The following is a 22,877-nucleotide window of genomic DNA, read 5'->3' as shown; positions in this document are numbered from 1 at the left end:
TTCAGTGATACTGGTTAATTTTTAATAATGGAAATTGATTTATGGAGTGGCTTCCACGTTAAACCTAGTGGGAACTTAAAGAGAAGTGGTCTGGATTCAGATTGAGGAGCATGCATCAGCAGTAAGACATACACATGGGGAATGTTGTGTGTTTTTCGTTTTTTAGCCTTAAATGTACCATGTACCATGTTTCTTCCAGTGGCTTCATGCGTGCTGTTCCCTCTTCCCACAATGTCCTGTGTTCTTCCCCGTCTTCCCTCATCTCTTAACTTGGCTGCTTCCTTTTCTTTCTCAGGGTCTGAGCAGAGAGACCTTTCCTGACCACTCGATTTCAGTCATCCCTGATTCCACCTCTTGCCCCATCAATGCCTCTTCTCATCCTTTCGCATCAGATTTTGTTTATTATCTGGCTCTTCTGCCCAGTCCACACATACATGACTGTCCGCTCTAGAAGGGTAGGGGTTTTGTCTGTTTTATTCCTGGCTGTAACCCCGGTGACTGGCATAGAGTTGGTGTTCAATAAATATTTGTTGAACCGATAAAATCACTTATGACCATTTTTCATTATATAAACCACATTTATATGGTTTACTGTCCATCTTCCCCGCCTTGGCTGGTGTATGACTCAGAGAGGCTTGTTCCCCAGCTGTTCCTAGTGCCTGGCACAGCTCAGAATAGATGCTTGCACCATTGAGGATGAAAGAGTGAGTGAACTCTCTGACAAAGGACTAGAAGGAGTATGAGCTGCACTTCCCAGGCAAGGGGCAGGAGACTCTCCCTGGGCACTGTGTGTTTCTGAAGGGCAGCACCAGGTCTTCTCCATCCTTATCTCTGTAGCTGATACTCAGCCCTGTGCTTGAGCAGACAGTCAATACAAGGTGATTGGATCAGATTAAATTGAGTTTGGGAAAAGCTAGAACAAAATCTCTCCTGACAACAACACTGGATAAAGCTCAGCTTGTGAATGCCCTCTTAAAGGTGGCAGAGATGGCTCCTCCTGGATTCCCTCCTGTGCTTGTTTTGTCAGAATGCCTAGTAGTATGCATCTATTCATTCATTTATTCATTGTTTCTTAAAGCTCCACCTGCAAGGATGCAGAGCACAGGGCATGGAAAGCTACATAAGTTTTCAGCCCCACCTTTAGAAAGCGTGTCTTGAGGAAAAGTTAGGCTGTATTCTCTGGCTTATACAACCTCCCGGAGGAGGCAAAAGAGTTGGACTCAGGCGGTCGTGGTTGCTTGAGTCTGTCCTCTGTGTTGGCCTCCACACCACAGTCGTTGAACAGGAGTAAAAAGGCACCAACTGTGGTTGCTAATTGGCTTTTGCATTAATCCTGGCTTATTCAAAAACACTCGATATTTTTCCAAACTGAATTTAGGGCTTTTGATTGAAGCCTGAATCATTTACCGCAGCAGAGCATATCACTAGTCTAGGAAAAACTAGAACTTAAAAATACAAAGTCCCTTTAAGTAATCCAATATAGGATAATTACATTATTAAATAAAGCTGTGGGTCTCAAATGATCCCAGTGCCATTGTACATGTGAGGATAATAATGTGAACTGTGCTAAGTGAAGAGAGCAAAAAAAATTTAATGAGAAGGGAGTGTGTCTAAATCATCTGTTTATGTTTAAACAGAGGCTACAGAAAACAGGAAGATTTACTCGGTTTGTACATTCAAGTGTCCTAAATAGGCATAAGGCTGTCAGTGATTCTCAGAAGACTGCTCTTCTAATTAATGGCAATGGTATATCAGGACTTTGTGCCAGATGACCAGTAACCTTTAGTAATTCAGATTTTCATACACCAACAGGGGCCAAGGGTTTTCTTCTTCCTTTGAGGGTCTTTATGGGATAGACTGCTGGACGATGTACCTGGGCAGAAGGTCATGTGCCTGCAAAAGTGGGTGAAAAAGGCTGGGCATGGTGGCTCATGCCTGTATCCCAGCACTATAGGAAGCTGAGGCGGGTGGATCACTTAAGGTGAGGAGTTTGAGACCAGCCTGACCAATATCGCGAACCCCTGTTCCTACTGAAAATACAAAAAATAGCTGGGCATGGTGGCATATACCTGTAGTCCCAGCTACTCGGGAGGCTGAGGCAGGAGAATCACTTGAACCCGGGAGGCAGAGGTTGTAGAGAGCAGAGATCGCACTACTGCACTCTAGCCTGGGCGACAGAGTGATGAGACTCTGTCTCCAAAAAAAAAAAGAAAAGAAGGGTCAGAAAAATCAGATGTTAAAGTAATTGTCGAGTCATTCTGGATTGGGTAGTGGTTGGGATTGGTCTTTATTGTTACTGTTTTTGCTTTTATTGAGTGTTCTTACATGTGGCTTACCTGAGCATAACACTGGAATTAGGCTCATTTATCTTCTTTGTTAATGTTTTAATGGCCAGAGCTAACTATTTGGGTGCCAAGGCTAGCTTTTATTATGGCAACCTGAAAGGAGTTAAAAAAAAAAAAAAAAAATAGACTATGGAGTTTACACCCTATTAATTTGGCCAGAGAAAAAGTAGGCAGGCTTAACCACTGATATAAGTAAGGCCTCTTCTTTGCATATCAAATGCTTGCCTCTTTAGAGAGAGAGTATGTAGGACACTGGGATGCAATTTTCTGCTCTCTGTGTAAGTTGTCTTTAATTTTAGGGAGGAAAAAGGTACATGCATGGTAAGCCCAAGAGGAAAGAAATGGAACAGGGAATTATGAGAAGATGTTTCCAGGGCTTTCTTTGGAGACGGTCAGGGGAGCAGGCTGCAGCCGACCAGGTTTTAGATTAGTGTGTATTAAAAATGTATTTAGGAACATAAAATATTTAGCATTTTTGAATTACTTGTTTGATACGCAAATGCCGTTGGCTATAACCATGAAGCATGGTCGCTTTACATTTGACAAAGCGTGCCTCAGAGCAATCTTCTGTTCGTTTACTCCCTCCTCTTTTGCCAGGATGGATTTCCAAAATTTATCGAGCCACAGGCTTCAAAGATCTGGTGAGCAGGATGGAAAAGGTTGGAAAAGGAGGGGCTAGCTTGGGAAATTAGAACCCAATACACTAAAGAGCCTCCATGGCCAATCATCTCATCATGTTAAGGGAGTCAAATTAAATCTTAGCACATACTTCAGAGTCTATCTTCTTCGCTCTGACAACAGAAAATTTTTTACATTTTTTAACTAGCACATGAGTGGTGATTTCTGCCATCTTTCTTTGGGAACAAAAACACGGTAAAAATTAAAATCCTTTTTGTGAAGTGACTTGAAATCCCATTCACCCCAGGGAATTGGCAGGAGGTGGGGAAGGATGCATTTGTCCCAGGGAGGGAGTAGGTTGGGATGTGACTACTGTCAAGGTTTAAATGACCAGTTTTCCAGAAAGAAGATGATGCTACCATGCCGGTTTCTGGTTCCACTTCAGTTTTTTCATCTCTAAAATGGGTTAAGACCACCTACCTCAGAAAGTCCTGATAGGGATTAGATAGGATAATGTCTATTAAATTCATAGACTAGTGTCTGCATCAAGTAAAGCATCTCTGAGTTTTCTGCAGCTGTGTCCTTGAGAGTTGGGGAGGATGAGAAACCCAGGTATTTAATATTATTATTATTATTGTTATATTTTGTTTGTATTTTTATTTTTGAGATGGAGTCTCTGTCATCAGGCTGGAGTGCAGTGGTGCAATCTCAGCTCACTGCAACCTTCTCCTCCCTGGTTCAAGTGATTCTCCTGCCTCAGCCTCCCAAGTAGCTGGGACTACAGTCATGTACCACCACACCCAACTAGTTTTTGGTTTTTTTGTATTTTGTATTTTTAAGAGAGATGGGGTTTCACCATGTTGGCCAGGATGGTCTTGATATCCTGAGCTCATGATCTGCCCGTCTCAGCCTCCCAAAGTGCTGGGATTACAGGTATGAGCCACCACACCTGGCCTTAATCTTATTATTAGGTTGGTACAAAAGTAATTGCGGTTTTTGCCATTGAAAGTAATGGCAAAACCACAATTACTTTTACACTAACCTAATAATTGTCTTCTGGCCCAACCTTCCCTTGGAGATACCCAGCAAGAGTTACAGGACCATTATTGTTCCTAGACAAAGAATTAAGAAGAGTTAGGAACATGCACAGTTACCCACAAGGGACATTTGAATCCCACTTGCCCTCCCTTCATTTTCTGCTCAAGAGATAATATATAATAGTAATAGCCATTATTTCATGGATGCCTACTCTGTGTTGACCACTGTACTGTAACAACTGCAGCATCCTAACTACCCTCCGTGGTTGGTTATTTTATCCTACTTTCCCCATTTTTTCATATGAGACTTGGCAAGTCCAAGAATAACATAGACTTGCCAGGGTCTCATCTAAAAAATGAGGAAAATAGGCTAAAATAACACAGCAGAGCTGCACTTGAATCTTGGTCCATCACACTCAAAAGCCAGGACTTTCTCAGCTCTCCCTTGGTTTCTTCCAACATGGAACATTCAGAGATGATGTACCATTAAAATAAGCGCTTGGTGCTTTGGGCCCAACACAGGCCTTGACTCTTTGGGAAGTACAAGAGAAGTGGAAATGAGGCAAGAGAACCTGCCTCTAAAAAATATTTGCAATTGAGGTGTTTACTTTAGAAGACGGAATTATGCAATTCAGCATCAAATACTAGTGCCTAATAAAGATTTAACATTATGTCACAGGTAATAAGAACAGTAAGTCCCAGTTCAGGGACCAACTTAGATGAGATAGCTTTTTATTTTGCCTAATAAGGACATTCAAAAATAACTACCAGCATCTTTTGATATTATCATTTCAGAGAAAATAAAGGATATTATAATACCACATGAAAGAAATGAGGAAGGATAAAAGTCTCCAGCGGAGAGTGTGTAGAGTCCCCCCATATCAGGGCCACTCCTTTCTTTTCTCTGCTTTCTGCTCTGGAAGGCAGAGAAAAGATGGAGCCTATGTGGGCTCCATTAACAGAGGCTCTGGGCGCTATGGTTTCCAGTGGGGTTTACTCATAGAGGTGCCGGGGGCAGGAGGAAGGGAGAAGTGTGGAGGCAGATATTTATTCCCTGTTGCTTCCCACCAGGCTGGTCCCTTCAGGTTGGTGGCTTCCCTTTAAGGAACAGTCACTGTGTTTGGTAAAAGGGTCCTCTCTATCCTGGTAGTCACTCCCACCCCTCTGCGGTCCTTTAGCCCAGGAGTAGTGATAGCTGGGCTGCTGTAGCCCAGGTTCCTGTACTGTGTATCTCTTATGCTTCCTTTACATCCCACCAACACTTTTGTCACTTGTTCCAGTGTAAAACCTCCCCTTGAATTATTATTACTATCATTATTATTATTGAGACAGGGTCTCAACTCTGTCACCTACACTGGAGTGCAGTAGCACAATCATGGCTCACCACAGCCTCAACCTTCTAGGCTCAGGTGATCCTCCCATCTCAGCCTCCTGAGTAGCTGAGACTACAAGCACCTGCCACCATGCCTGGCTAATTTTTGTATTTTTTGTAGAGATTGGGTTTTGCCATGTTGTACAGGCTGGTCTCGAACTCCTGGGCTCAAGCAGTCCACCCACCTTGGCCTCCCAAAGTGCTGGGATTACAAGCATGAGCCACCGTGCCCATCCCCCAACTTGAATTATTATTACTCAAGTATTCCATTGGTTTCCTGTTGGGATTCTGACTGCTACAAGGAGAGTCCTTGAAATCTAGCAAATTTAGCTGCATGAAGTTTGACTGCATTGTCCCCATTTTTCTCATTTCACCGCTGACCAGTGAAAGCTTCATCTTGTTTGATCCATATTACCATCGTGTCTTTTCTGACTTTCTTGGATTCCAAGTGGTGGCTGCTTATCTGTAGCGTGAAACCTTTTTACTCCCTCTGTAGATATCTCATTAGTAGAATACACTAATGCGTAATGGGGAGAACAGTTGGGCAAACTGGTAGGTACCTCAAATTGCAGTGTGTCTGAGGGAGGCTTGAAAGCAAGGGGGTGGCCAGACCACCCAGGCTTCCAGGTGGCACATTCTTCCCCTTATCCGTCTCTATTGGTGCACACCAGAGGCACATGCACCTGCCAGGAATGGTTCCATCAGTTCACAAACTGAAGTGGTTGTAGTTAGTCTTTCTAAAAGTTGACTCTTAAAAGATTTTCAGTTTTAATTTCTACCTTGATGAAAGTTTGCCACCCTCATGCAACTAGTTGGACTAGTATTTTGGTTTCACAGTTTATTTAGCTAATACCTCATATTGTTGTTTTTGTGTTCCCAACATTTATCATGTTTCAAATGCTACAAAGTACATTTCGAAAGTCTGGAATGTTCAGGGAAGATTGAAGTGAGTATGCCATGCTTTCCTTTTCTCGTTCTATCGCCTCCCTGCCAACCCCTCTGACGTTACACTTGCGCATTTATTGTCCTTGGGACGCTAGGTGATTATAACTGTCTTTAGCAATAATCTGTTACTGGGTACAACATGGTATGATAAGAAAAGTCCATGTTCTTTCTCTCGAGGGATGGTATATTAGTAAGGATATAGGTTCAGCTATGTGTAACAGAGACTCATGTATTATAGTTGCTTACATACATTGGGAGTTCAAAATCTCTTATCATGGTAGAGACGTAGATGGCTCAGGGCTAGTGTGGTGGCTTTGCTCTGTGAGGTTGTCTAGGGACTGGGCTCCTTCTTTTTCTCCTGAGCAATTTGCCCTCATTCATATGGTCCAAAACTACACTTACTCCCTTTGAGGGAACTACATACGGGAAGGACGCCACTAATACTCACATTCCGTGGTCATAATTTGGTCACATGACTGCACCTGGCTATAAAAGGAAGCAGAGAAATGATGCCTTTATTCTCCACCCAGCAATTTAGCAGTTTATTATTAGAGAGGGAGAATAGATATTATGGAGAGGTTAGCCACAGTTGGGAAGTGTTAAGGTCTTCTTGTGCCAGACAAGATATTTTCTTACAAGTAAGTCAAAGGGAAGGCTGTGCAGTTCCACTGAGCTTGAGTTGACTCTGAGGCATCTAAACTGATAACAAGGGACTAGACTGCGGATGAATTTTTGGAATCAAACAGTACAATGTAGTCACGGGCTTTACAGGTGAGCATTGGAATCCCCATAGAGAATGATTTCTTTAAGGAGTGATATGCAGAGAAAGAAGACCACATCCCAGATTGCATCTAAGTATATGTTTCATACATTTTCCCAGTTGGGAGACTGAACGAGGAAGAAGAGAAATTGAATAAAGCAAAGAAATGTAGAGGTGGTAGATGTTGGGTAGGTGTTCTCCAAGGGTCTCTTGCATATGTACACATCTTGTGAGCAAAGCCACTGACTGTCTGTGTTCCGGACTGTCTTTTCAAAGATCTTTATATAGTGAATGAACAGCATTGGAAGACAAAGATAGTGTTTTTCTTCAGAACAAGAGCAGGCATGCTTACAGTCCAGTATTAAAGATACAGGTTCTCTATGCTCAGGACTCTCCTGTAGTGCACCCCAGTGTGTGAAAAGGTATCATCTCTCTTCGCATCTCCTTTTGGGAAGTGAGTACTAAAGAACCACCACAAATGTTGGTACATTGACTATTGCTATTACTGTGAGCAATTAACCATTTTTTTTTCTCTGGCCGGGAGTCTTATGGCATCTGCTAGCATCCATGAAACTGGCAGGCGAACTTGGAAGTCTGCAAATAGGGTAAAAATCTCAGACCCTTCACAGTTCTTAATAGGAAGGAGAGTTTCAAGTCAAAATTAGGGTTGTTCATTACCAAATGCTACAAAGAAATTAAAGAAATTGAAGAATAAGAAAAGGCCTTGGGTTAGTGACACAATACCATGGCTCTCAAAGTTTTTGACTCAGGACCCTTAACACTCAACTTATTGAGGGTCCCAAAGAGCTTTTGTTTATGTGGATTATACCTATTGATATATACTTCAGTAGGAATTACAACTGAGAAATAATTTTAAAACATCTATTAATTCATTTAAAAATTATGACATCTACATGCACAAAAATACATCAAGCTGAACCTCATAACTTATACACAATTAAGTGAAAATGGATCATACTTCTAAGAGTAAAATGTAAACCTATAAAACTTTTAGAAGAGAACATAGAAGAAATTCATTATGACCTGGGATAGGCAAAGAGTTCATAGATATAATGGCAAGCCACAATCCATAAAAGAAAAAAAATCTAACTGGACTTAATCAAAATATAAAATCTTTGCGTTGTGAAAGACACTGTTAGGAGAATTTTAAAACATGCTACAAAGTAGGAGAAAGGGGTTTCAAACTACATATTTGACAAAAAGTTAAAAGAAATCTCAAAACTCAAGAGTAAGAAGACAACCTAATTTTTAAAATGGGCAAAAGACTTAAACACACATTTCACCAAAAGGGACATGCAGTTGGCAAATTAGCACCTGAAGATGTTTGCCATCGTTAGTCATTAGAGAGATGACCATTTAAAACATGATGAGAAACTACCACATACATATTGGGATAATAATTATTAATAACTAATTAACAGTGATAGTGTCAAGTTCTGGCAAGGATGGAGGGCAACTGGAACTCTCATACATTGCTGTTGGGAATGTGAAATGGTACAGCCGCTCTGGAAAACAACTGGGAAGTCGGTAGAGAAATTACATATAGCAATCCATCTCCTAGGTGTTTACTCTAGAGAATTGAAAATATGGGTTCACACAAAAACCTGTGCGGGCATACCTTGGAGATAATGCAGGTTTGGTTTCAGACCACTGCAAGAAAACGAATATCGCAATAAAGCTAGTCACATGACATTTTTGGTTTCCTAGTGCATATAAAAGTTACATTTATCATTTATACCATACTGTAGTCTGTTAAGTGTGCATTAGCAATATGTCTAAAAAAACAAAGTACATACCATAATTTAAAAATACCTGGCCGGGCGCGGTGGCTCAAGCCTGTAATCCCAGCACTTTGGGAGGCCGAGACGGGCAGATCATGAGGTCAGGAGATCGAGACCATCCTGGCTAACACGGTGAAACCCCGTCTCTACTAAAAAAATACAAAAAACTAGCCGGGTGAGGTGGCGGGCACCTGTAGTCCCAGCTACTCAGGAGGCTGAGGCAGGAGGATGGCGTGAACCCAGGAGGCGGAGCTTGCAGTGAGCTGAGATCCGGCCACTGCACTGCAGCCTGGGCGACAGAGCAAGACTCTGTCTCAAAAAAAAAAAAAAAAAAAAAAAAAAAAATACCTTATTGCCAATAAATGCTAAAGTCTGAGTCTTCAGCAAGTTGTAATTTTTTTTGCTTGTGGAAGATCTGGGCTTGATGTTGATGGCAGCTGACTGATCAGGGTGGTGGTTGCTGGTGCAATAACGGTTCACTGCAACCTCGACCTCCCAGGCTCAAGTGATCCTTCCACCTCAGCCCCTGAGTAGCTGGAACTATGGGCATGTGCCACCACACCTGGCTGATTTTTGTTGTTGTTGAGACATGGTTTCACCATGTTGCCCAGGCTGCTCTCAAACTCACAATTTCTTAAAATGCCATGCATTGGTTGACACTTCCTTTCCTGAAAGATTACTCTGTAGTATGCAGTGCTGCTTGATTGCATTTTACCCACAGGTAGAATTTCTTTCAAAATTGGAGTCAACCCTCTCAAGCCCTGCCACTACTTTATCAACTAACTTGATGTAATATTCTGAATGTTTTGTGATCATTTCAGCAATGTTTGCAAATCCCAGCACTTCGGGAGGATGAGGAAAGAGGATCGCTTGAGGCCAGGAGTTTGAGAGCAACCTAAGCAACATAGTGAAACTCCTCTCTAAAAAAATATTTTAAAATTTAGCCAGAACTGTAGTCCCAGCTATTCGGGAGGCTGAAGTAAGAAGATAGCTTGAGGTCAGGAGTTCCGGCCGTATGGTGCCAATGCACTCCAACCTGGCCAACAGAGCCAGACTGCAACTCAAAAGAACAAAAACAAAACAAAACAAAACAAAACAAAAAACAGTGTTGACAGCGTCTTCACCCAGAGTAGATTTCATCTCCAGAAACTCTTTCTTTACTCATTTATAAGAAGTAACTCCTCTTCATCTGTTCAAGTTTGGTCATGAGACTGCAGCAATTCATTCACATCTTTGGGCTCCCCTTCTAATTCTAGTTATCTGCTGTTCCAACCACATCTGCAGTTACTTCTTCTCCACTGAAGTCTTGAGTTCCTGAAAGTCATCACCTATGAGGGTTAGAATCAATTTCTTCCAAACTTCTGTTAATATTGATGTTTTGACCCACTTTCATGAATCTGAATGTACTTAATGACATCTAAAATAGTGAATCCTTTCTAGAAGGTTTTCAGTTTACTTTGCCTAGATCTATCAGAGGAATCACTATGGCAGCTATAGCTTCATAACATTTATTTATTTCTTATATAATGAGACTTGCAAGTCAAAATTACTCCTTGATCCATGGACTGCAGAATAGATGTTGTGTTAGCAGGCATAAAAACAACATTCATCTCTTTGTACATCTCCATCAGAGCCTTGGATGACCAGGTGCATTGTCAATAAGCAGTCATATTTTTAAAGAAATCTCTTATTCTGAGCAATAGGTCTCAACAGCGGGCTTAAAATACTCCGTAAACCCTGCTGTAAACAGATGTGCTCTCAACCCAGCTTTGTTTTTTCATTTATAGAGCACAGGCAGCATAGATATAGCATAATCCTGAAAGGCCCTAGAATTTTCAGAATGGTAAATGAGCATTGGCTTCAACTTAAAATCACCAACTGCATTAGCCCCTGACAGAAGAATCAGTCTGTCCTCTGAAGCTTTGAAGCTGGGCATTGACATGTCACTATCTATGAAAGTCCTAGATGGTATTTTTTCCCCAATATAAGGCTGCTTCATCTTCTATTGAAAATCTGTTGTTTTAATGTAGCTACCTTCAATTATCTTAGCTAGATCTTCTGGAAAACTTGCTGCAATTTCTACATCAGCATTTCCTGCTTTACCTTATACTTGAAAGTTACAGAGGCAGCTTCTTTCCTTAAACCTCCTGAGTCAACCTCTGTTAGCTTCCAACTTTTCTTTTGCAGCTTCCTCACCTCTTTTAGCTTTCATAGAATTGAAGAGAGTTAGGACCCTGCTCTGGATTAGGCTTTGGTTTAAGGGAATATTGTGGCTTGTTTGATCTTTCTACCCAGACCACTAAAACTTTCTCCATATCAGCAGTAAGTCTGTTTTGCCTTCTTATCGTTTGTGTGTTCATTGGAGTAGTGCTTTGAATTTGCTTTAAGAGCTTTTCCTTTACATTCACAACATGGTTAACTGGTGCAAGAGGTCTAGCTTTCAGCCTCTCTTGGCATTTGACATGCCTTTCTCACTAAGCTTAATTATTTCTAGCTTTTGATTTAAAGGAAGAGGCATGGGATTCCTACTTTCACTTGAACACTTAGAGGCCATTGTTAGGTTATTAATTAGCCCATTATTGTTGAGTCTTACGGAATAGGTAGGCCTGGGGAGAGGGAGGTAGACTGGGGAAAAGGCAGGTCAGTGGAGCAGTCGGAACACAAAACAGTTGTCAATGAAGTTTGCCACCTTATATCAGCATGGTTTGTGGCATCTCCAAACGATTACAATAGTAACATTAAAGATCACTGATTGGCCGGGCGCGGTGGCTCATGCCTGTAATCCCAGCACTTTGGGAGGCTGAGGCGGGCGCATGCCTGTAATCCCAGCACTTTGGGAGGCTGAGGCGGGCGGATCACGAGGTCAGGAGTCTGAGACCAGCCTGACCAACATGGTGAAACCCCGTCTCTATGAAAAATACAAAAATTAGCTGGGCGTGGTGGCACATGCCTGTAATCCCAGCTACTCAGGAGGCTGAGGCAGGAGAATAGCTTGAATCTGGGAGGCGGAGCTTGCGGTGAGCCAAGATCGCGTCATTGCACTCCAGCCTGGGCAACAGAGAGAGACTTCAATTCAAAAAAAAAAGATTACAGATCACCATACTAGATAAAACAGTAATGACAAGTTTTGAAGTATCACAAGAATTACCAAAATGTGACCTGGAGACACAAAGTGAGCACCTCCTGTTGGAAAAATGGGGCCGATAGACTTGCTTGGCAAAACTTGCTTCCCACAAACCTTCAATCTGTAAAAAATGCAGTATCTGTGAAGTGCAGTAAAGTGAAGCACAATAAAAAGAGGTATGCCCGTACATGGAAATTTATAGCAGCTCTGTTTGTAATCACCAAAACTGAAACAACCCAGATGTCCCTCAGTCAGTGCGTGGATAAACAAACTTTGGGACACAACCATACCATGGATACATAAGAACTCTGCAGAAAGGAATAAGCTATTGATACATGCAGCCACATGGATGGATGGATCTCAAAGGCATTATTTTGTATTTTGTACTGTATGATTCAATTTATATGACATTTTAGGAAAGAAAAAACTTTAGCAAGAACAAATCAGTAGTTGCCGGGAGCTGGTAGGGAGTGGAGGGAGAGGGTGACTACTAATAATTAATATGAGGGATCTTTGAGGGCGATGGACTAGTCTATATCCTGACAATAGAGTCGTGGTAGTTATATGAGTCTATCCATGTGTTAAAATTCGTAGAACTGTACAGCAAAAAAGGAAATTTTACTGTAAGTTAATTTAAAAATAAAATTAAATAGCAATATAAACTCATTATGTAAATGTAGCACACTTTTTATGAAAGTTAACCATATTTTCAAAAACAACAAAAAATTAGAACAGTGGCATTGTTTCACATTTTTTATAAATCTCTTTACTGTCTAGCTTTATATAGAGAGCTGAGTTCTCATATCTCCTTCTGCATTCAGTCTGTTGTGATATCACATGTCACATCATTTCTGGAAAACCCTACTATATATACACTTGAAAGAGGATGAGAGTGAAAAAAGCCAGTAATGTCTTAGTAATTTTAGGATCATTGTTTTGACCCTGTGGAGCATCTGAAATGGTCTCAGGGATTCCCAAGGGCTTCTGAACCCACTTTGAAAACCAATGATATAACACATTGTTCCAAATTTTATTTTCATAGCATCTTGACTTTTATTTTCCTAGCTATATCCACATGTTCCCTGTGTTTACTTAATGCCTATGTTCAAATTGGCCCTTTTTTAAAAACTTAAATTTATTTAAAGAGGAAACTTGCTATATCTCCTATAAATAGAAAACCAGTACCACCTTCCCATAAATAGTAAATACAAAACAAATAAGCAGTGAGAAACTTAATATACATTTTAAAAGTTTATTTCTGGGCCGGGTGCGGTGGCTCACACCTGTAATCCCAGCGCCTTGGGATGCTAAGGTGGGTGGATCACCAGAGCTCAGGAGTTCGAGACCAACCTGGCCAACATGGTGAAATCCCATCTCTACTAAAAGTACAAAAATTAGCCAGGTGTGATGGCAGGCACCTGTAATCCCAGCTACTCAGGAGGCTGAGACAGGAGAATCGCTTGAACCCGAGAGGTGGAGGTTGCAGTGAGGCAATATTGCACTATTGCACTCTAGCCTGGGCGACAGAGTGAGACTCCGTCTCAAATAAATAAATTAAATTAAATTAAATTAAATTAAAAGTTTACCTCTGAACCATCTAAAATCGTCTCTGCTTGCCATGGTTTGGAAAACACCAATATAGAGAAGAAATAACAATGATCATGATAGCTAATTCTAACATGCTACTTCATTTGTATCAACCCATTGAGTCCTGGCAATTACCGCTGTACAAGGCAGACAAAATTATTATACTGTCTTTCTACAAAAAAAAGAAAGAAAAAAAAAGCTTTGAAGCACAAGGAGGTTGAAGAAGTTGCTCAGTGTTCCACAGCAAGTAAATTCCGGGGCTGGAATTTGAATCCAAGCAATCTGGCTGCAGATTCCAAGATGCTGTCTTGGCACGTGGGAAACCTGGATCTTTGTTCAAGTCCTGCCATCAGTTGGTTCTTAGACATGTCACTGAATCTCACTGTCCTCATCAGTAAAATGAGAAAGGTGAACTAAATCAATGTTACAAGTTTAAACGTCTGGTGCCCACGGGGGCCAGATAGTTGAGGGGAAACTAGACCGAATGCAATGCAATAGGGAGTGGTGGGGATTTTACATCTTATCTGAAGAAGGCAACTTCTGTCAGTTTCAACTGTTTTTTATTTTTATTTTTTTGGCCTTTATTTTATTTGATGAGAGAAGATTGAGGTCTGGGTATTTTTGTGTAAAGTTTCCCAAGTTTTAGAACACTTGGAAGGGCCCACCATGCACATGGGCTGACTGCTTTGTGACTTCTTGACTGGATGAGCTCCTCTTGACTTAGAGGATTTATGATTAAATGAGCTGTTTTTGTACAACGGTAAAAACTAAATCCAAATTACAGAAATAGGCAGTTTAAAACAATGACGAAAGGGGATAAGGACTTAGAACGTGGCTCAACACAGCCTACATAAATATTGATTAAGAGCTGGGTTAATTGAAAAGCCAAGGTACATTAATAGAATAACAAAGTGTATTTCTTTGTGTTCCTTTTGTGTTGTATTAGAGTAAATCAGCAATATTTATCCAGTGCTAATTCTCAGTTTGCAGAGAGCTAATGTAATCATGAGATGAGCTTATTGAAATTCTTTTCTTAGACATAGAGACTTGCCCAAGAATGGTGAGTATTAGGAACTTTAGTCAGCACTTGCTCAGAATAGTAAATGCGAACATGTGATTTATGCCATTGTGTGCGCAAAGTAATGTTTCCTGAGACATTTTCTATATATATGTTGGCTAGTTTTTGTTTTCTTGTGGTGGGAGGGGGGTGTTGGCTTGTTGTTTCCCCCTCCTCTCCTTATCAGATTTCCTTCTATGGCGTTTGACAATGTTGCAGGGCCAGTTTCTCTGTGAATCCTCAGTAAAACATACTGGTGGTTTCACAATTAAGCCAAACTTGGGTTTATGGCTTATACGTGTTTATGTGAATTCCTGCATTTGTTTTTATGTGTGTGTGTATATTCATGAAAGATCTGTTTGAGAGAGGAAGAAAAAGGGAGGATAAAACCTATAGACTGAATCATAAAAGATGGGTTTATTCATTAATGACATCATAAGGATAGTATTTTCTCTTGGTTAATAAATTATTTGTTTGGAGGGTGTTGTAAGCCATCCAAAGATAGTCATGCCATTTCTTGGAAAAGATCTGAAGCAACTAGTAATTGAAATGATAATCATTTGATCAGAGAGCTATTTGAAAATAACACTCATCTACAAACTTGTCTCTTCTGGGAAACCGTATGTAGTCAAAATGTTGCCAAATTCTCTCTTTACTAATGTTGAGACTGATACACCTAATTATTTTCCAGTACATTCTAAACTTGATTTCTGCTGTGCCCTGTCCAGAAGCTGTTCCCATATGCTTTGAAACAATATCTAGCCTGACTTTATTCTGACATTTAATAATCACCATGAAAATAGCTATAAAATGCATGACAACTACAGATCTTTTATTTCAAGAGGATGGTATGGTGAATCTGAGGGAAATCATCCATTGAAATGGTACTTTGTAATAGGCCCCATTGTTTATAAAGTACTCAAATTTTTTCTTGAGCAGAGAGGATAAAAACACAGTTTCCCACTTTGTCTCCCATTTAGTGGTAGTTCATATTTAATCATGATAAGGGAAAGGATTCCATTACTGAAGTTTTACTTTTCATTTTTGATACAGTATTTGTTACTCTGCTGCTGCCTAACAGACTTTCTTCTCAGAAGCAGCTTGGAACTCAGTGAGGAAAATTGAAATTTTAGATTCTACCTTAAAACATAAAAAAAAAAAAAAAAAAAAACCCTCAACCCAGGGCTTCTTATTATGTGAAGCTTATCCTAATAACCTTTTTTTGTTCGAATTGGAGAAGTGTGTGTGTGTATGTGTGTGTGTGTGTGTGTGTGTGTGTGTCGGTGGGGCAAGAGGAGGAAGAAAAAGTCATGTTTGGGGAGGAGGAAAAAGTCCTGTTTAACAGCAAAATTAGCCAAAATCAGTTGTGAATTCCTTTTGTTTAATAGGTTTGAAACATCTTCCTGTTGTTGTTTGTCAAAAATATTTCTAAGATTTTGTAAGCTTAGGGGTTTTCACAGCTGAGCTTTCTTCAGAAATGTGAAGTAAAAAAAATGAAAGAAGTCAGTTCAAGTTGAAATGTCAATGCTTAAATAACTTAAAACCCAGTGAGATGATCTTCTTGAGCCTTTTCCAAAGAATCTTCGGGTGAAGGGGCCTCCCTTTGTTCCATGTATGGATGTCTATTAAATATCTTGCTGGATTAATTCTGAGTCAGAAAAGTTGGTTGTTTCCTAGAAGCAATTAAAGATGCTTAACATTCAAATTTATGATCCAGAGGAGAAACTTACATTTCAACTACTTTTCTTAGATTCAAAGACTTTTTCCTCACTCACCCTCTCACCCTCTACCCCATATGTATTAAAAGAAAAAATCAGTTCATTTCTCAGCTTACAAAGTTTTTCAGAAACATGAGAATGTGTAAGTTTCTTTCAGTGGGAAGCATATAACATTTATGAAGTATTTCTTTTGGGATTACATCACAGTTTTATTTAATTTTTAGGACAAAAGTTAAATTCAATATTTGTGTATAAGCCAAGGGAAAATGTACCATAAACATAGGAATTTGGGGGTGAGTCAGAGTTCCAAGAATCCTAGATTTACTTAGACCATTTATGTAGAGACAGGCTCACCATTAGTCATCTAGCTTTCACTTTTTACATTTGCAATTAATTACACCTAAAAACTAGCTTTCACCCAAGTGGTCAGCTAGGTAGAGTGTGAGCTTGGGCAACCAACATAAAAAATGGCTATTAGAATTACTGTCCTATTTTTAGATACTTTCTAATTGTGTAACAAATACAAAAATTATTCCATAACTAAACAACTAGCAGTGAAAAACCATTGAAATGCAGTGAGTTACTAAAGATTCTGTGTCACCAAAATGCACACAGTCTCCTTGCATTAGGTTAAACCACTCATATGGCATTTCAGGTGGGCCTTGTGGAGAGTGGATCATTTCCCTCAAACCTATAAATAACTGTTTTTTTGTTCTTCCCCAACCACCTCTTGTAGGATGAAGTCATTGCTGTTTCCGAAAAGGTGATTGTGAAGCTTGAAGACCTGGTCAAGTGGGTACATTCTGATTTCTCCAAGTGGAGATGTGGCCTCCACGCTGGACCCGTGAAAACTGAGGCCTTGGGAAGGAATGGACAGAAGGAAGCTCTGCTGAGGTACAGGCAGTCAACCCTGAACAGTGGACTCAACTTCAAAGATGTTCTCAAGGAGAAAGCAGACCTGGGTAAATATGACTCGTACTTTTAAATCTAATGTGTGGGCGTATATAGTAACTTTTCGGTTGTAGATTTTTCTGGAAACGCTATCATTTATATATAAATATATTTAAAATTTCTTTAACCTCAAAGGGGCCTGAGAATATGGATGGAGAGATGACTGGATGGGTAAGGGATGAGTGTTACCGGTTGGATCACAGGACCATTTATGTGTGGATCCTTGCTCTGGGGTGATACGGTGGTTCTGAACAACTTTCAGTGTGATGGCAAGGCAGACGATTTGATTATAGCACCTGAAATTTAATTAATAAAGAGTTGATATACTTGCTGTAAGTATATGGTATCACATCTATTAACACCATGTCCCAATTTCATGTTTTACATTGAGTGGAAAATGACTTCCTCAATGTGGAGCAAGAGAACAATGTCAAGCCAGGGGATCCACTGGTTGGCAACCAATGGCATAGGTTTGCTTGATTCTTTAGCGTTCAGTGGTACCATATATATATATATATTTTTTTTTTTTTTGCTTCCTTCCCTCTTCCACTGTAAGTTTAAAGGAGAACTTGGACTTTGGAGTAGTTACGCTGGTTGGTGTTTGCATACTAACTCTGCTGCATACTTAGCTGTGTGGCCTAAGGCAAATAATCTAACTTATAAGCCTCAGTTTCCCCATCTAAAAAATAGGGGAACTTTACAGGGTTATTGTGAGATGTGAGATAGAAAGGGTAGAGCACATTGACTGGCATAAACTAGGGGCTCCATAATTAATTATATTGCTTTTTCTTAACACTTTCTTCTCCAGTGACATTTTGTGTCCTTTCGTTGCTTTTTTCTTCCTTCTGTTTGTATTCGCATGTCATTCACTGATTTACTCTCCTAGCATTGCTCAAGACGAAAATTGTTGACCTCTGATTTAGACTAGTTATTTCCTCTTTAGGCAAAGAGGAACTGCGCTTTAACATATTAAGGCATCTTTTTCTTTCATTTGCGCACAATGCTGATTTTTGCAGTCCTATTTTATGCCTTAATGTGACAGCTTCCTGTTTTGTTTTTTTTTAAAACCCAGAACTTAACTATTACAACAAACCTAGGCAATTTATTTTAATTGGCATAAAGAGACTGAATAACACCAGTAACTGACTGTGGCTTTCACGTGACTCTGGTTTGTGATGAGCTGTGCTGTGTTTTGGGAATAGCATTAATATTTTCTTGCAGTTTGAGTTTAACTATCAACAGTTTCCTGGCATCTTTTGGTTGATGTCAGACGGGAACATTTTGGATATGGCAGCCTGATTGTCACGTGCACATTTAGAGAAAATTATTAAGCTAGTGGTTTTCCTTCTAAAGCCAAAGAGTTTTTAAATAGTCTTCCTATATATACTGTTACACCCCCCAGTTTTGTGAACACACAATGACTAGTCTTATGACTTGCAGTAATGCTGAATAATACATCTGTTGTGTTACTTTCCTAATGTATGATCCAAGTTGTATTGCCATTGTCTTATGTTTTCCTTAACATTAAAACCTTTCTTTTGTTTGTTTAATTTTGTGTGTGTGTTATGGAATATACTGTTACTAATAAAAAATTAAACAGGAAACCCACAGGGGACAAAAGGATGTGTAGATGGTTAAGCTTGATGTCACACATATAAACAAGAGTATTTATAGCAAGGTTTATGTTTAAAATTGTGTTTAAAATGGATAATTTATTAATGAACAGGAAAATAAGTCTAACTTCTTAATTCCGCCCAGAGAATTAAGAGGTTGATCCTCCTGGATTCTAAAAAATAGAAGGTCCATATTCTACCTTTTTGCAATTGATTCCAGAAGAAATTGGTTTATAGTGAATATTCACAGTACTTGCAGGTGGTTTGGCCTGGAAAATCTAGATGAGTGGTTTTTAAATCTAGTTGCTCATTAGACTCATGAAAGAAATTTAAAAAACAATACTGATTACTGAGTCCAGCTTCTCTAGATTCTTCATTCAATAGGACTAAGGAAAGGCCAAGGAATGTGTATTGATAAAAGGGTTCCAGGATGGGTGCGGTGGCTCACGCCTGTAATCCCAGCACTTTGGGAGGCTGAGGCGGGTGGATCATCTGAGGTCAGGAGTTCGAGACCAGCCTGGCCAACATGGTGAAACCCCTTCTCTATTAAAAATACAAAAATTGGTTGTGCATGGTGGCGGGGGCCTGTAATCTCAGCAACTTGGGAGGCTGAGGCAGGAGAATTGCTGGAACCTGGGAGGCAGAGGTTGCATTGAGACGAAATCATCGCATCATTGCACTGCAGTCCAGGCGACAACAGCAAGACTCTGTCTAAAAAAGAGGGGTTCTTAGGTTGACTCTGATTTTGTTTGTTTGTTTGTTTTGGTCTCATTTTGGAGACAGCTTTATGATCAGTGCTGAAGAAGGGAAAATAATCAACAGGAGAGTTGATTGGGAGGCTCTCCCCTGGGGAACAAGAAACACCATGTACTTAAAAAATTTTTAATGTAAAATACCCCTTTAAGGATAGAATTTAGGGCCTTGAAATTCTACTCAGTTGCTATGAACTGTGGGGAATTTGAGACAAATAGCTTTTGTAATTGGAATGCACACTGTGTTGTAATAATGTGGAAAGAGAAACAAAAACTTTCCTTAATGTAATGAGTTTCCATTATCTGCCTGATCTAAGGTTTGTAAGTCTACATTGTCAGGATTTATATTGAAGAGATAGGGGGTGTCATTTTCTTTACACATTCCTTTCCCCACAACTTTCTCTTCAGCCTCTTCCTTTCTCTGTCTATAACATCAAAATATTTGTTGTCTGTACTTTTCTTTCTCCACAGTGGTTTTCTTATCTCCTTTTCTGTTGGTCACACTGAAACCACCTCCAATACCACATTGTTAATGGAAATTCACACACTTATTAGGTTTTTCCTTCTGTAGAACCCTTCCAACTCCTCATTGTTCTTACCAAAGAAAGAAGATGAACTGTGAGATTATTTGAGACCCCCCCTTTTTTCTGGTGGAAGTAAGCAAAGAACGGAAAGATCTCACCTTTCTATGGATAAAGTAAAACTCCAACGTGTTATTGTTTTTTAACTGAGTTACTTCATAGTGTTAAAACATCAATGATAACAAAATAATTAGATTGGTTCTTAGAGAAGGGATTTTAAAATATAAAAGCTCATTAAAGAACTTTTCTTGCTCAGTGTTTAGGTAGAATAAGTTCCCTTTAATCCCAGTTTGTGTCACTTCCTGTCTCTCTCTGAATAGTTAAAAAAAAAACAAGAATGTTCTCACAAATGTGTGTCTGCCAACAAATTAATACTCCACAAAGAGAAACTCTGCCCCACATGGCAGCTTCCAATAAATGCTCTGATTCAAATCACAACTCTTTAATTTTTTTTTTTTCCCCTTCCCCCTTGAGGGAGCACATTTAGACAATATTTGAGGATGTCATCTTTCTGCTTTTTAAAACTCTCTAGAGTTTTCATTTTAAGACTCTTAATGGTTGATGACTAAAACTACAGATCTGGATAGTGGAAAAACTAATAATCTTAAAAAACACTTCTGACATGTGGTAAAGTGCATTCATTCTCTTCCCTCCTCTTTGTCCTTTTCAAAGAAAGAAAGTTCAATATGAAACCAATGCAAATTATGACTTTACTCAGTGAGATATTTTACCTTCTTTCAGACTGTTTCATACTGAAGTTTATAAAAAAGAAAAAGAAAAATAACTATGTTAAAATAGGAGGGTTAAGGAATGTATTATTCATAAGCATAATGAACACAAGAACCTGTTTTTCCAGAAGAATTGGGTTGATTAAATCATTCACCACACAAGCCTCTAGTTATTTATTTTTGTCTTTAGAATTACAGTACTTAGCTTTTATAATAAAGTGGACTTGATACCCATATTTGGTATGGCAGTTGAAAGTAGTCAAATGAAGAATTATTTCGTTTTACAAAATTTTTAGCAAGTAAGGAATATAAACACTATCAGTTAAACATAGCAAACTTGCATTTTTTATTCCTTGGGCTATAGTTTGAAAAAAAATCAAATTATTTTATGTAACACTGATTCTTACAGAGTTCCTTTAAGCGAAGTATGAAAGCTGCAGTGTAAGCTTTATTGGCCTATAAATATGTCATTATAGTTGGACTACATTTATATGCTTTGGATTGTTGTTTAAGCCAAGAAAATATGTCTCTACAGGTTGACTTTTTATTGAAGCCCTTTGAGGCATACAACAGAATGTATTTTAGGCCAAGGTTATTAAAACAGCATTTTCATTTTTTTGCAGCAGACTCATTGTCAATTATGCTGCCACAAACTGTCTGTGGATGGGCAGTTATGAATGGTTTCATCTCCAAATGTATCTTTAGAAAAAGAAAGAAAAGATAGAGGAGTCTGAGCTGAAATCGAGAAAAAAGACCCAAAGATTATGTGTGGGGGTCTGGCTGAATTTAATGATGGGGGTTCCCTCAGTTCAATTTCTGTTTCTAAATCTGTCCCTTCAAATTGAGAAAGAGTAGCTTCCCCCTTTCTTCTGTTGCTGGGACTTTCACTGTACTTTTTGGGAGTCAACAGCATGGTGGGGTTAAAAGAGCAGAGGGTAGGCTGTCAGGAAAATCTTGGCTCTACCTGTAGATCTGTCACCACTGGAAGAGTCACTGGGAGTCACTGTATGATTTTTCACCTGACCACTCTCATGAATTTATTAGGATTTGAAGACATGCTTCTTACTGGAACAATCCTTCCTTCCTTTCTAGATTTAAATTTTATGTGTATTTTTTGTTTGTTTTTTCAGTGAGGAAAAATAACTTTTAATATATTAATGAGAGCAATGAATTCTTAATTCCCAGCCACAAAAAATGATAAAATACAACGAGATTTTCAAAGGTAAAATAAAATATCTGTACTCAGATCATTGCTGCAGAGATAAAGTAAAATATTATTATACAACTTTAAGTAACTTGAAAAGAATGCAACTGTTCAACCAAATGGCTCAAAGTAGATTTAAATTTTATGTGTATATTAAAGAGTCTTTGGAAGGTATTTGTTGTTTATATTTTACCTTGGATTGCTGGTTTCACTCTGCCATTTTCCATAACACTGCAACTTGAGAAGTTTCTTAAATGATATATTGTTTATACATTCAGCTTTCTTTTGTCTAAAATGGGCAATAATGTGTACCTGGCTGCTTCTCATTGGATTTTTGAGAAGACCAACTGAGAACAAATCAGTTAATATCTGTGGAAACATTTGTGATATTGAAGTCTAAAGTGGTATTACTACTACATTATGATTATCAGAAGCAGGTTCTGTATGATAGGGAGCCGTGTGGTACAAGGTTGGCTTATTTGTCTATTTTGAATTTCCCTAATCACACACGCATTCTAGTGATTTAGTATAGGGCTTACTCTCATGATTGTCCCCCTCAATAGAAAACTATTATAAAAGTCCTTCAGGTTTTTGCTTGTTTATATGTACCTATATAAATACATATTATATATGACTATTATTTTAATATATATTTATTTCAAATAACTTAAAAGCATGTATAT

General features: G+C 39.2%; 1 protein-coding gene across 1 annotated transcript in view; it reads left to right on the top strand.

The window, feature by feature from the left end:
* ARID5B (AT rich interactive domain 5B (MRF1-like)) overlaps positions 1-22,877 on the top strand; it is a 197,674-nt gene that overhangs the window by 21,902 nt on the left and 152,895 nt on the right. Inside the window, exon 3 of the mRNA XM_011944118.1 lies at positions 17,102-17,327. Within this exon, the coding sequence (XP_011799508.1) occupies positions 17,102-17,327 (226 nt within the window). The remainder of the gene's footprint in view (positions 1-17,101; positions 17,328-22,877) is intronic.

This window comes from Colobus angolensis, unplaced genomic scaffold (genome assembly GCF_000951035.1).
Source record: "Colobus angolensis palliatus isolate OR3802 unplaced genomic scaffold, Cang.pa_1.0 Scaffold226, whole genome shotgun sequence".
Lineage (NCBI taxonomy): Eukaryota > Metazoa > Chordata > Mammalia > Primates > Cercopithecidae > Colobus > Colobus angolensis.
This window is presented reverse-complemented; position numbering and strand designations above follow the sequence as displayed.